Source organism: Daucus carota, chromosome 1 (genome assembly GCF_001625215.2).
Source record: "Daucus carota subsp. sativus chromosome 1, DH1 v3.0, whole genome shotgun sequence".
Classification (NCBI taxonomy): Eukaryota; Viridiplantae; Streptophyta; class Magnoliopsida; order Apiales; family Apiaceae; genus Daucus; species Daucus carota.
The window spans coordinates 53,123,702-53,135,377 of NC_030381.2; the positions used below are offsets into that span (position 1 = coordinate 53,123,702).

An 11,676-nucleotide genomic window follows, 5' to 3' on the forward strand; every position below is an offset into this window, starting at 1 on the left:
AGCACAAAGAGTATTAATTATCAACAAGAAATTGAGAATTTGAAACAATGGGAAACATTTGAAACATACTCTTTTTTTTCCCATTATTATATCCACGTGTCGTCATAAACTAGTTTTAGTGGGTGTTTGGGGGTTTAAAAACCCCGCTGTTTGAAGCACTTATTCGTACTGTTTGTGTAAAAAATCGAGAAGTATTTATAAAAAGTTAGGATTCCTAACTTTTGTTTCACGACTTATACTTTTTTCCCAAACACATTATCATTTATAAGTCCTAACTAACTTCTAACTTCTACTTCACTTATTTTATTTTAAGCAAGAAACACTTATTTTAAACTCACTCAAACAGCCCCTTAATAACTTCCGGAATAAACAAGAATCAAATCCATCATTTGAAAATAAACTCGGCCTCAGAAACATGCATCCTTTGTGTCTTGTGGTGGTGTATATCAAAATTCTGCAATTGAGTAATAAATACTAGTCATGGTAAAATTGGAGGAAAGTCTATTTCGACAATTTGCTACAGTAAATAAAGTGAATGTAATTGTCGTAAAATGAGAATTTCATGAAACTTTCATAAACAAAAAGTCGTGTATGGTCATCGAAATGGTAAGTACATTTTTAAGGAACCGAGTAAAAAACATGGAGTTCATGATTTACCGATTCCACTATTGATATGGTCTCCTAGAGTACTATAAATAAATTACCATAAGTGGCAGACATATAGTATATTTTTCTTCTTTTTTTTATTAAACTATTTTATAGTCATGGTATCTGTTCGATAATACAGTATATATAAATTCGATAGCGTCAGCGTTTACGAACAGGATGATATCAGCTGACGAACAAGAAGAGATTTCGTGTACGATATATATTATATCCAACTTCTTTTTCATATATCATTTAAATCATATATATATATATATATATATATATATTTTGATTGTTATTGTATGATTTATTTGATTATTTATTGATAACGATTATCCTAAAAATTGGTGATTAAATCACTCAATTAATTACGATTCATCATGTTCCATAACTCGTCAAATTAATTAAAATATTTCTTGATATCCATATATTGTACTGTCATCGATTAAATCATATTCTCGTTTTTTGATGAAAAAATTATTAGTTAAAAAAGAATAATTGAAAAATGGTCCAGTTGATATGCTCTGACTTAATTATAATTAGAAAGGTTTTTTTTTTATCAAGTATAATCAGAAAGGGTTAAAAATTGCCACTTGGTAAAATAAACACGTGATCACATTTTGAAGTAAAAAATATTGTTTACAAATCAAGAATCAAGAACGAGTCTAGCTTTTTCAAAAAAAAAAAAGAACGAGTCTAGCTATGTAGCCTCCATAATTAGACTTGATAATTCTGTTTTGTCGTGTTTTATATAATCAAAGTACGAACACGATTAAGACTCAATTCTGTGTGCTCGGATATAAATATACGGCCAATTGCAACCAAGTAATTTCAGAAAATATCAATATTTTCTATTGATTATGTAGAACTAGCAAAGCAATTAGAGCATATTTAATTAGATGTTTACAGTTTTTTCTCCATGAATTTGTTAGACAAAATATTAATTAATATTGCAGTACCTAGAACCATGCAAAAAGTCCGTATAACATAAAGCATGTGTGCGCAACAGCCCAGCCAAGCCCATTATCATGTAATGAAACAACAGAGAACAATACTGGACTGATGGGCCATCCATAGCAGCACCGTGCCTCTTTATCAACTCAGCCCAGCTCTTTTAAAATAGCATTATGAAATTGTTGAGGTAAATCGCTTGCGGCAAAAGTGAAACTTTTTGAGATTTTGGTATCAAGTTATCGAAGTAATGTCAAAAAAGGGAGCTCAAATCATTTTTTAAGAGGCAAAAAAAATAAATTTTACTGTTAAAGTTGCATAAATATAGATTATAAAAAAATAATTAGATTTGTATAATAAAAGTACATAACTCATATGGTTCCGGATGCGTGATAGAGTTACGTTAGCAACATATATTCAGCGGAGAAAAATGTTGGAAAACTTAATTCTAAATTTTTGATATACACACGGAGGAGGTGCTACACGTAACACTATCATTCATTAGAAAAATTATCTTATTTTAGGATTTTTCACGTCCAGCCATTTTAGGATTTTTCACGTTCAGCATTTTATTCTTGGCGGATGTATGCTACCATAAAATATAAATACTGATAAAATAAATTTAAAAAAATATAAACCACAATGTTTAATTAAAATTAATAGAAAATAGGAAATTATTATAATTGTAGCCCTAAATAAATCTTGTACTCCCTCCGTCCCACCGATTTCTATACGTTTTTTTACCCTCGGCACGCATTTTAATGCTCTTATAAAAAAGGTTATATAATTTATATAGATATTATATTTTAATTTTTAAAAATCATAAAAAAAATTATAAAACTATATAATACAAGAAAATTAAATTGTGTATTTCGTATTCCCATCATATATAATTGAGGAGACTAAGAAAATATTATACCATATTAATAATAATTAATTTAAGATTTTAGCTTCCCGTGTATCAACACCGAAAAGAGAAAGACATGGAGATGTTTAATTTCAAATACTATATTACCGACACTTCCTTAAAAGTAAATACTGTACAAATTTGAATATGGGATTTCAGATTATTTACACCGACCCTTCTTTAAGAGCGACAGAAACAACGACGGTACCTTGATTGAAGTGATTGATTCCAACAATCCACAAAACGAGAACCTAACCTTATTTCACAGGTTAAAATACTTTATTGTCATTTTCTAAAATATTTTAAAAATTAAAAGAAATTTTACTGGAGAGTGAGAGTAGAAATGTGAGGAAAACATGATACGCATTTTTCTTCACAAATTTCGTCGGTGCTGCAGAGCTGCATTAAACATCATTCTTATTTACTTTTACAATATTTATCGTTTTCACCTTTCTATTCCTTTTTTCTGACATCTCCACATTTTTCATGCCAATTTATTTTGAACAGAAGAATTAGCTAGAGGCCAGAAAGTACTCAGGCAGAAGATGATACAGAAGACTTTGACGCTGGTTTTTAGCATTATTCAAACTCGAAATGAAGTTAAATATAACGGGGTATTAGGTTATATTCAAGCTTGGCGAGTCGAGTGCTCTGATAAACAAGTTAGAGTTTAAAATAAAATTTATGAGTCACATAATTTGTCAAAAATAAGCGAGTTTATATTGATGGAACAAACTCGTTTAATTCAGGAACAGAGTTAAGCTTGCTCGTTCAATTAAACGAGCATGATATAAATGAATTCGTCGAACCACTTGTTTAAAAGTATAATCAAGTGAACATATTATTATAATTGTTATCGCAAACCAAGCCTAATCCAGTTGTTTAATTTAACAAGTATAAGGTCGTGTTCGATATCAAACTTTTTTACAAAACGAGCTAAAATCATAATGTTAGAATAATATATGTTTCTATTAAATTCCCTTTTCTAAATCTTGAAACTTATGAATGACTGTGTTCAATATAAAGTATAAGATCCATAAAGGGGCCTCCATCTAACACCTTTGTTCAATATAAAGTATAAGATCCATAAAGGGGCCTCCTCTAACACCTTAAGGTTTTAGATGGAATGGTTCTCAACATGGTGTTAGAGGAGGCCCCTTTATGGATCTTATACTTTATATTGAACAGACTGATATTTAAGAGTTCCCCTTTATATTATTTTACTGTAGTAGTTAAATTAATCACTCTTCGAATCTGCCATGACCGCATAATTTCCTAAACGTAAAGTGATCAACATCATCCCCATAAGCAGTAATTCCCACTAACCATCGTGCAGAGAATAAGTCTCGACTTTCAAGTAATGCACCGCGGCTTTTAAGGTTTGTCAAGTTCAAGAACACATACAAGTGATATATATTCAAAGCTCTACAAAAAAGTGAACATCAAAAACTTGGAACCTACCTTCTGTTCTGTCGGCCCTTCATCCCATCTTTCTTTTAAAATTTCACACTCTTCCCCACTCTGGACCCATGCACTTTGCTAATCCCATGCATGCCATAACTTCGACATGATGTTCTTTTAAATTTTCATTTATTTTGATTCGGCTGTCAGATATAGAAGTCACAATTGCATATTATTGGTCTCATATTTTATGACATTTATCTCATCTGCCCATATCAACTCCTTATAAAATTGGCCTCACAAATTTAATTGATCCGGTAAGATGTACTCTCTCTCCATCCCAAGATTATTCATCATGCATTTTAAATTATTTATAAAATATAACTATATCTTGTAAAGAATTTAAAAATATGTGTTGAATAGTGGGAAAAAATCGTAAAAAAATGAGAAGAACAGAGAAAGTGTTTGTCTGATAAAATAGAATTAAAAAAATAGTTTAGAATAAGAATTTTGAAAAATATGATAAATAATTTATAACTATAACCAAAATAAAATAATTTCAGAATAATTTTCGAAGATCGATCGAACTCGATATGTCTATTCATTTCTAATCCCAAGATTTTAAAGAGCTCAAAAAATTGGAAATCTGTCACAGTGAACATTTATGCATGCTTTGACGGCAGAAATGACAGGCTGATAATACAAAGCTACAATGCCTCAGCTTGTAATTACTCGCCCACAAGTCTTGTTCTTGACTTTGTCTTTTGACTAACTTTAAAGATCACTTGATTAGTTAATTTGATTAAATTACTAAATAAATTATTATTAGTTGAAGTAAGGATTGGATAAAAATGATTAAAACTGCAACTGGATAATTTACAAATGCAAAAGTGGAAAAGAGATAAGGATGAGGTTTGTAAACTTGTCATATTCACAAACATCCGCATCATGTATCTGATCTGGCAGGGATATGTTAACTTTGTTGTGACCACTTTCTTGATTTGTACAATTTAATTGATTATGCTTTGCTTTGTGTTTTTTATTACTATTAATGTTGTGTTTAGTTGGGGAGAATGGAATGGAATGAAATGAGTAAAAAATACTTTGAAACTAATAGAGATAGGAAGAAAGTTTTGAAAAAATTTGAAGGAGTGCAAAATTGCTTTGATGGGATTTGAGAAGAAATTGAGGGTGGGAGAGAATGGAGCATTCCATCTCAAATGGAAGGGGTGATATCTAGCATATAATGTAGGGAATGGAATGGAGGAAGGAATGAAATTTCTTAAAAATCATCCATAAGATAGTTTATTTTTCATTACATTCCTTCCGGAATCATTCACCCCAACCAAACACAACATTATTTTTCTGAATTGGACAAATGTGAAAATAGGTAATAAATCAAATGCGTTTCTAAGAATTTTTTGTGCTTTCATATTTATTCTAAACTTTTATTTAATCATTCATGCGTATAAATGAAAATGTATCTTGATGATTTATTTTTTTTGATAATATTATTTTTTTAAAGTGTTCCATTCATTAATACAAACAGTTTGCTCCCGGGACCATGCCTGAAATCAAATTTGCATCGAAGCAATTAAACAAATAATGTATTCATATCCATAAATTGTTTCCTCGGTGATGCTAAAATATCGTCCTTAAATTTTTACCAGAATTATTTGTGAGTAACTCGAACTCCATTCATTCTTAGCTGATAATATGAAAATAAATGACTAAACTTGATTTAGTAAGTAAAACTCGAATTGAAATGTTATTAGCACAATTTAGCAGGAAATTAATATATTTTAAGAGTTTCGGGCACAATTCGATGTTGCCGAATTCTTTATTCTATTAATATATACCCAAATTTCTTAGGTTCAACTAAAACCTCGTTGGTTAAGTTTTCAGGTGTTCCCGGTCAAGAAAAATGATAAAAATAATAATAATACGAGTGTGTTTATTTTCTTATTAGAACATTTATTTCAAAAACAAGTCATTTCATAAAATATATTTTAACTTTAAGAATATTTCATTGTATTGTTTGATTTTTGTGGTATGACTCCAATATTTTGATTTTTTCGTGAAAAAAACAAAAGTCAAAATTCGAGCACTTGGATATCATAATGAAAATTGAAAACCAGCAAAAAAAAGAAAAGAAATAAATTAGAGACTTCATTTGTACGTAATAATAATTACGTCGTCCCGAATCCAGGGAGAAATTTTATTTAATACCAACGAAAAGCAAGTACTATATTTATTATTAGCGGGTGTTTGCTTGCAGAAATATAGGAACCCTTCAATAAATAGAAATAAATAGATAATTAAATATCCGTCCCCATATCATTCAATTTTCTGAAATTAGAACCTGCCAATTTACTTCGCCGCTCCTTCACGTTTGGCTCTATACAAAAATATAGTAGTGAATCTAGTCGATATGACTATATAACTTGGCCGACTTACCTTTATTCAAATATAACAATTGCCCAAAAAAGTAATTTTGTATTTTCTGTAATTTTTGGATAAACATTTAAGTTAATCTTTGAATAAGGACAAGAATTTGTACGATGTTTGGTTGGTGCATACAATTATTGATCACTTGTTTTTATCCACTTGTGTTTATCCAATTATTCTGCCAGATATTTTGCTTCCAAAATGTAGAAAATCAAGTTTACAAATAAAAGTTAATGCCATTCTTGCGTTCCCAAATTCGTTTGAATTATTTTTATATATTAAATTACATGATTTAATATATACGACTCATCTACCTGCATCTGAATGATTTTCATTTCTACAATATAAATATAATCAATCTTTATGAATTAAAATATTTGAAAATAAATTAAGAAATCATAACAAAAATTTTGATATTATTAGATTTATCTTTTACCTCAAAACATTATAACCGTGACCCAAATAAAAATAACCAATATAAAGATAGTCTTTTATTATCATGGTTAATTGAAAATCAAAACTAATAAATTAACTTAACAATGCATAATTTATGAGATATTTTTTCAGTGAAACAAATATTTTTATCAAATTAAAATATAATCGATAAGCTGATAATAAATATTTTAAAAATTAATTAAATCTTTAAATAAATCACCAATATTTAAGGAAACACATTATTAGTCATGATTCTGATTGTAATACTCCCTCCGTCTCAATTTATAGGTCCATTTTGGAATAAACATACATATTAAGAAAAAAATTGGTTAGATAGAATCTTATCTCATGTATCATTAATTAGTGCATTGATAAGTGAGAATATAGTTCAGTTTCAAAAAAAATACAATAAATGTAAGAATTTAGTGCATTGAGAAATGAGAATAATGTTGAGTGTAAAAAAAACACAATTAATATGTAGATAAATTTGTATTGAAAAAAGAGAGGGACAAGTATTTTGGAACAACTTTTTTTCCAAAAAAAATCTATAAATTGAGACGGAAGGAGTATCATTTTATTTTTTTGATAAATTCATATTTTTGGTCAAAAGTAACACTGTAAAAGATGGGTACATAACAGTGTTGCAGGACAAGGACGATACGAGTCGTACGGAGACGCGCACGTTAGTAATAATAAGTGGTGATTACTAGGATACGCTTGTACCCCAACAGCAAAAATAGATAAAATTGAACCCCACGGGCCAAGACCCACGTTACTCAATTTGAAAGACTTTTGGATATACCTCAAGACTGATGTAAACTTTTGACCAAAAATACTACTCCCTCCGTCCCTATTTATCTGTCCACTTTGGAAGTAAAAATTTGTCCCTATTTATCTGTCCATTTATACTTTCAAAACTAATTTAATGATAGTTTTTCAAATATATCTCCATAATTTCCATTTTCAAGGCTTGACTTATTTAAAACTTGGTTGAATTCATGTTTTCGAGACATAAAGTAGAGGTATTCCACCATTTTCAAGATATTAATTAGAGGTATTTAATGAAAAAGTTCATACAATCAAGGAATACCTTGGTATGTGTTTTTTTCTCCAAAATGGACAGATAAAAAGGGACGGAGGGAGTAATTATTTTAAATAATATAGAATATTTCCAATCATGCAATCCTAATTTTGAAAAAAATTGTGGAGACTGTTAATACTTAAGTTTTAAGCATCACTAATCATTTTGTTATAAACATTTCTTTATAACGAAAATTAATATGTACCAGCTCGTAACCGAACCAAGATTCTGAAAATTGGGAAGCAAATTTGTCTCTACTTTTAGCAGTGCTTTAAGGAATTCTGATTTATTAAAGTTTCTTACCGATTGAGTGATTATATTCTGATTTAATTAAAAAATATCAATTTATTGAAAAAATGTCTGATAAATTCACAGTACATTGTGAATTGATTAGTTTTGATTTTAAATTTATGCCACCACGCTTCTTCGTAATTAAGTTTACATTATTTTGTTTATCAATATTTAATATTTAGGAGAGTTGGGAGTTTTCTGTACGTTTCTATATTTGTGGGCTAGATGCAGATTTCATGATATTTTTATATATTTTTTTCCCACGGAGATATTTTTATATATTAATTTTTTTTATGCAAGTATATTAACGGTAGTGCACAAGAGGAACCTAATAACGGAAGTTGTAACTTGTAAAACCAACGGAAAGACCACCTTAATTTACGTTAAACAGCCGTAATAAGTTGTCTTATTACCTAGGACTAGGGTTATATTTGCACACTGTATCCGATAACCGTCACTTGATTGAGTCGCCGTTCCACCGTTTAAAGTAAAAAATTTATTTAGCAATAATGGTGGCGTGTAGTGTAGTTATGTACCTTCTGGAGATATGTAAAGATTCCTTTTTACTGTTTGTATGTAAAGTATTGCAACATGGTTTGGGATTAACCAGAAATACCGTGTTTGCAGGCATTTCGAAATTTTAATAAAATATAGATTTATAATATTTTTTATTTTTTTAAATAAAAATTTAAACATTAAAACTTTATTTAAAAAGAAAAAAGTTCAAAAAAAATTGTGAAATCATATCTAAAAAAGTCTTAAAAACATGCCAAAAAATAAGATACAGGGACAGTGAAAATAATAGCAGGTGATGTGTAATATATACTCTAATATAAAAAAATATATCACAAATCGGCTAAAAAATAATAGTAAGTTGGTATACATCATTTATGTGTTTGTATTTATAAAAAGTCCAAATACTCTTTGTCTAATTAATATGAAATATGACACATAAAATTTTTAAATTTCCATTTTAAGATATTTAATTTGTTCATATATTTGTATTATATAAAATATATAAATTTTACTTGAGCCGATCTGAGTTATATCAGTTTGAGTCAAGTATTAGCCGATTCCAAACTAAATAAATCGAGTTTGAGTCAAAACTCGACTTGAACTTCTTCACAAAATCGAATGAATTCTTGCAAAATAACAATGATCGAATTCTTTTAATAAATGAATTTTCTATGGTGTGCCTATGGGCACACAATAGTGATCAACTTTCACGAGTATACTAACTTTTGATTGGTAAATGGATATTAAATATTAATGATCCCCCTGCATTCACATCAATTTCACCAATCAAATTAAGCAATTTTCATTAGAGTTGATGCCATGTGCTCATGACCACACACTTGAATAACTGTTTAATAAATAAATAAAAGCAGCCTCGCATAAACGAGCCAGAATTTTAAAACCAGCCTCACTTCAAGGAGCCCAAAGTTTGTCCTAAGTCCTAACTCTGTTCGTTTACGCAATTACGCCCCCTCGTGTACATTGTTTAAGAAACTGTGAGCAAAAGTAAACCCAAAGTCCATGACTCACGACTTATTACCCTAGTTAAATTTACTTTCAACCATGGTTAAGTTAAACATTTTCCACCGCAGTTAAAAACCGCCTGTATAAATTCTCATCAAACTGAAGCCATTCCAATACCATGTCTCACCTTGCAAGACACAAACACATTCAGACACACAAACAATGATGCTCGGAGAATCAGAACCTCTTCATCGTCCAAATCCGACCGTCCAAATCCCCCTGTACGATGATCCAACGGCCGAGATTCACTCCCCATTTTCAGTCACTCCAAATGACCATCACTCACCTCACTGCACGTTAACGGCGTTACACCGTTACTTGCCGTCAGTTGAGGACATAGATATTCCCCTGGACGCGTTCACATGCGATCATTTCCGCATGTACGAGTTTAAAGTCAGGCGCTGCGCACGTGCCAGGTCACATGACTGGACGGAGTGTCCGTACGCTCATCCGGGAGAGAAGGCTCGCCGGAGGGATCCCCGGAAGTTCCATTATTCCGGCAATGCGTGCCCGGATTTCAGGAAAGGCGCGTGTGTTAGGGGCGACGCGTGTGAGCACGCGCATGGGGTTTTCGAGTGTTGGCTACACCCGGCTCGGTATCGGACTCAGCCGTGTAAAGATGGGACTATGTGTAGGAGGAAAGTGTGTTTTTTCGCACACACGGCGAGTCAGCTCCGAGTCCTCCCGCCGAGTTCGCCGAGTCAACTCGGGATTGACTCGCTGTCGCCGGGTCGGTGTGGGTTTGACTCGTTCTTTACTGGGTCCGAGTTGACACCGAGTTTACCGAGTCGACTCGGTTGTGACTCGTTCGTACGGAAGGCTTCGTTCGGGTCTTCTCCGACTTCGATTCTGTATTCGCCGAGTGAGTCTCCGCCCGAGTCGCCTTGCGGGTTGTTGGGGTTTGACTCGGTGAGTGAACTCAGTGAGTCAATGAGGGGCATGCAGATTGGGCATGGGAGCATGAGCATGAGTGTGAGTCCTCCATGGGGTTTTCAAATGGGTTCTTCATACGGGTCGCCCCGCCAGTGCTCAATGATCCGACCCGGGTTCATGAGCCTCCCGGGGACTCCAACTCGGAAGATGACTCGGTCTGGACTCGGTGGTTTTGATCTGTGGGACCAGTCCTGTGAAGAGGAGCCAGCAATGGAGCGAGTTGAGTCAGGGAAGGACCTCCGTGCTAAAATGTATGCCAAGTTGAGCAAGGAGAACTCGCTGGTCCGAGTTGACTCGGATAACTCGGGCTCGGAGCTTTTCAAGTAGAGTTGTATCTATAAAAAATGTTCGGGTAAACGGGTTGACCCGGCGGGCTAACATTTTCGTTTTATTTTCCCACTATTTATATGGCTAAATTTTGTAAATGAAGGGCCAGGGTTTTTTAATTTTAATGGTTTGTGTAGATGAAGATGGAGAGATGAAATTAATCTCTATTTTGTGGTATTCTTATTAGTATTATTATTATTGTGACTTTCAGAATCAAAGATTTTGTGTGTATATGAACCTTTCTATGAAAATGATAATTTGGTGTAATGGCATTTCAATCTCTTTTATTTTTTCGATGATATTTTTGATTATAATAAGGCAGATTTTACCTATGGTTTTCCTTCGACCATTCATGCTCTGTGAAAAAAAAAACAAAGCGGATTATTAATTATTTAACAGCCCATTAATTCTTATATACAGTGCCAAACCATAAGTCGAAACAGGGAGATCAGAACAAGGAGATGAAGAAAATTTCAAAGGTCAGTTGAGTTCAATTGTCCAACAAGTCCTGAAGGGCTGAGCTGAAATAATCGGTGTTTGAAACCGCATGCAAGCCCAGCCATAGCTCACAATGATCCAATAATCAAGACTATGGAGGAGTTTTCTGGATATCCACCGACCACCGATTCAAGACTTCACAGCCATCGCTCGACGCTCACAATGATCCAATAATCAAGACTATGGAGGAGTTCTCTGGGCAGGGGCGTAGCCAGAA

General features: G+C 32.2%; 1 protein-coding gene across 1 annotated transcript; it reads left to right on the top strand.

Annotated features, from left to right (window-relative positions):
• Positions 1 to 9,797: 9,797 nt before the first annotated feature.
• LOC108221904 (zinc finger CCCH domain-containing protein 23) lies at positions 9,798 to 11,233 on the top strand. Its single transcript, XM_017395798.2, has one exon. The coding sequence runs from the start codon at positions 9,864 to 9,866 to the stop codon at positions 10,959 to 10,961; it is 1,098 nt and encodes a 365-aa protein (XP_017251287.1). The 5' UTR covers positions 9,798 to 9,863; the 3' UTR covers positions 10,962 to 11,233.
• The last annotated feature ends 443 nt before the right edge of the window (positions 11,234 to 11,676 follow it).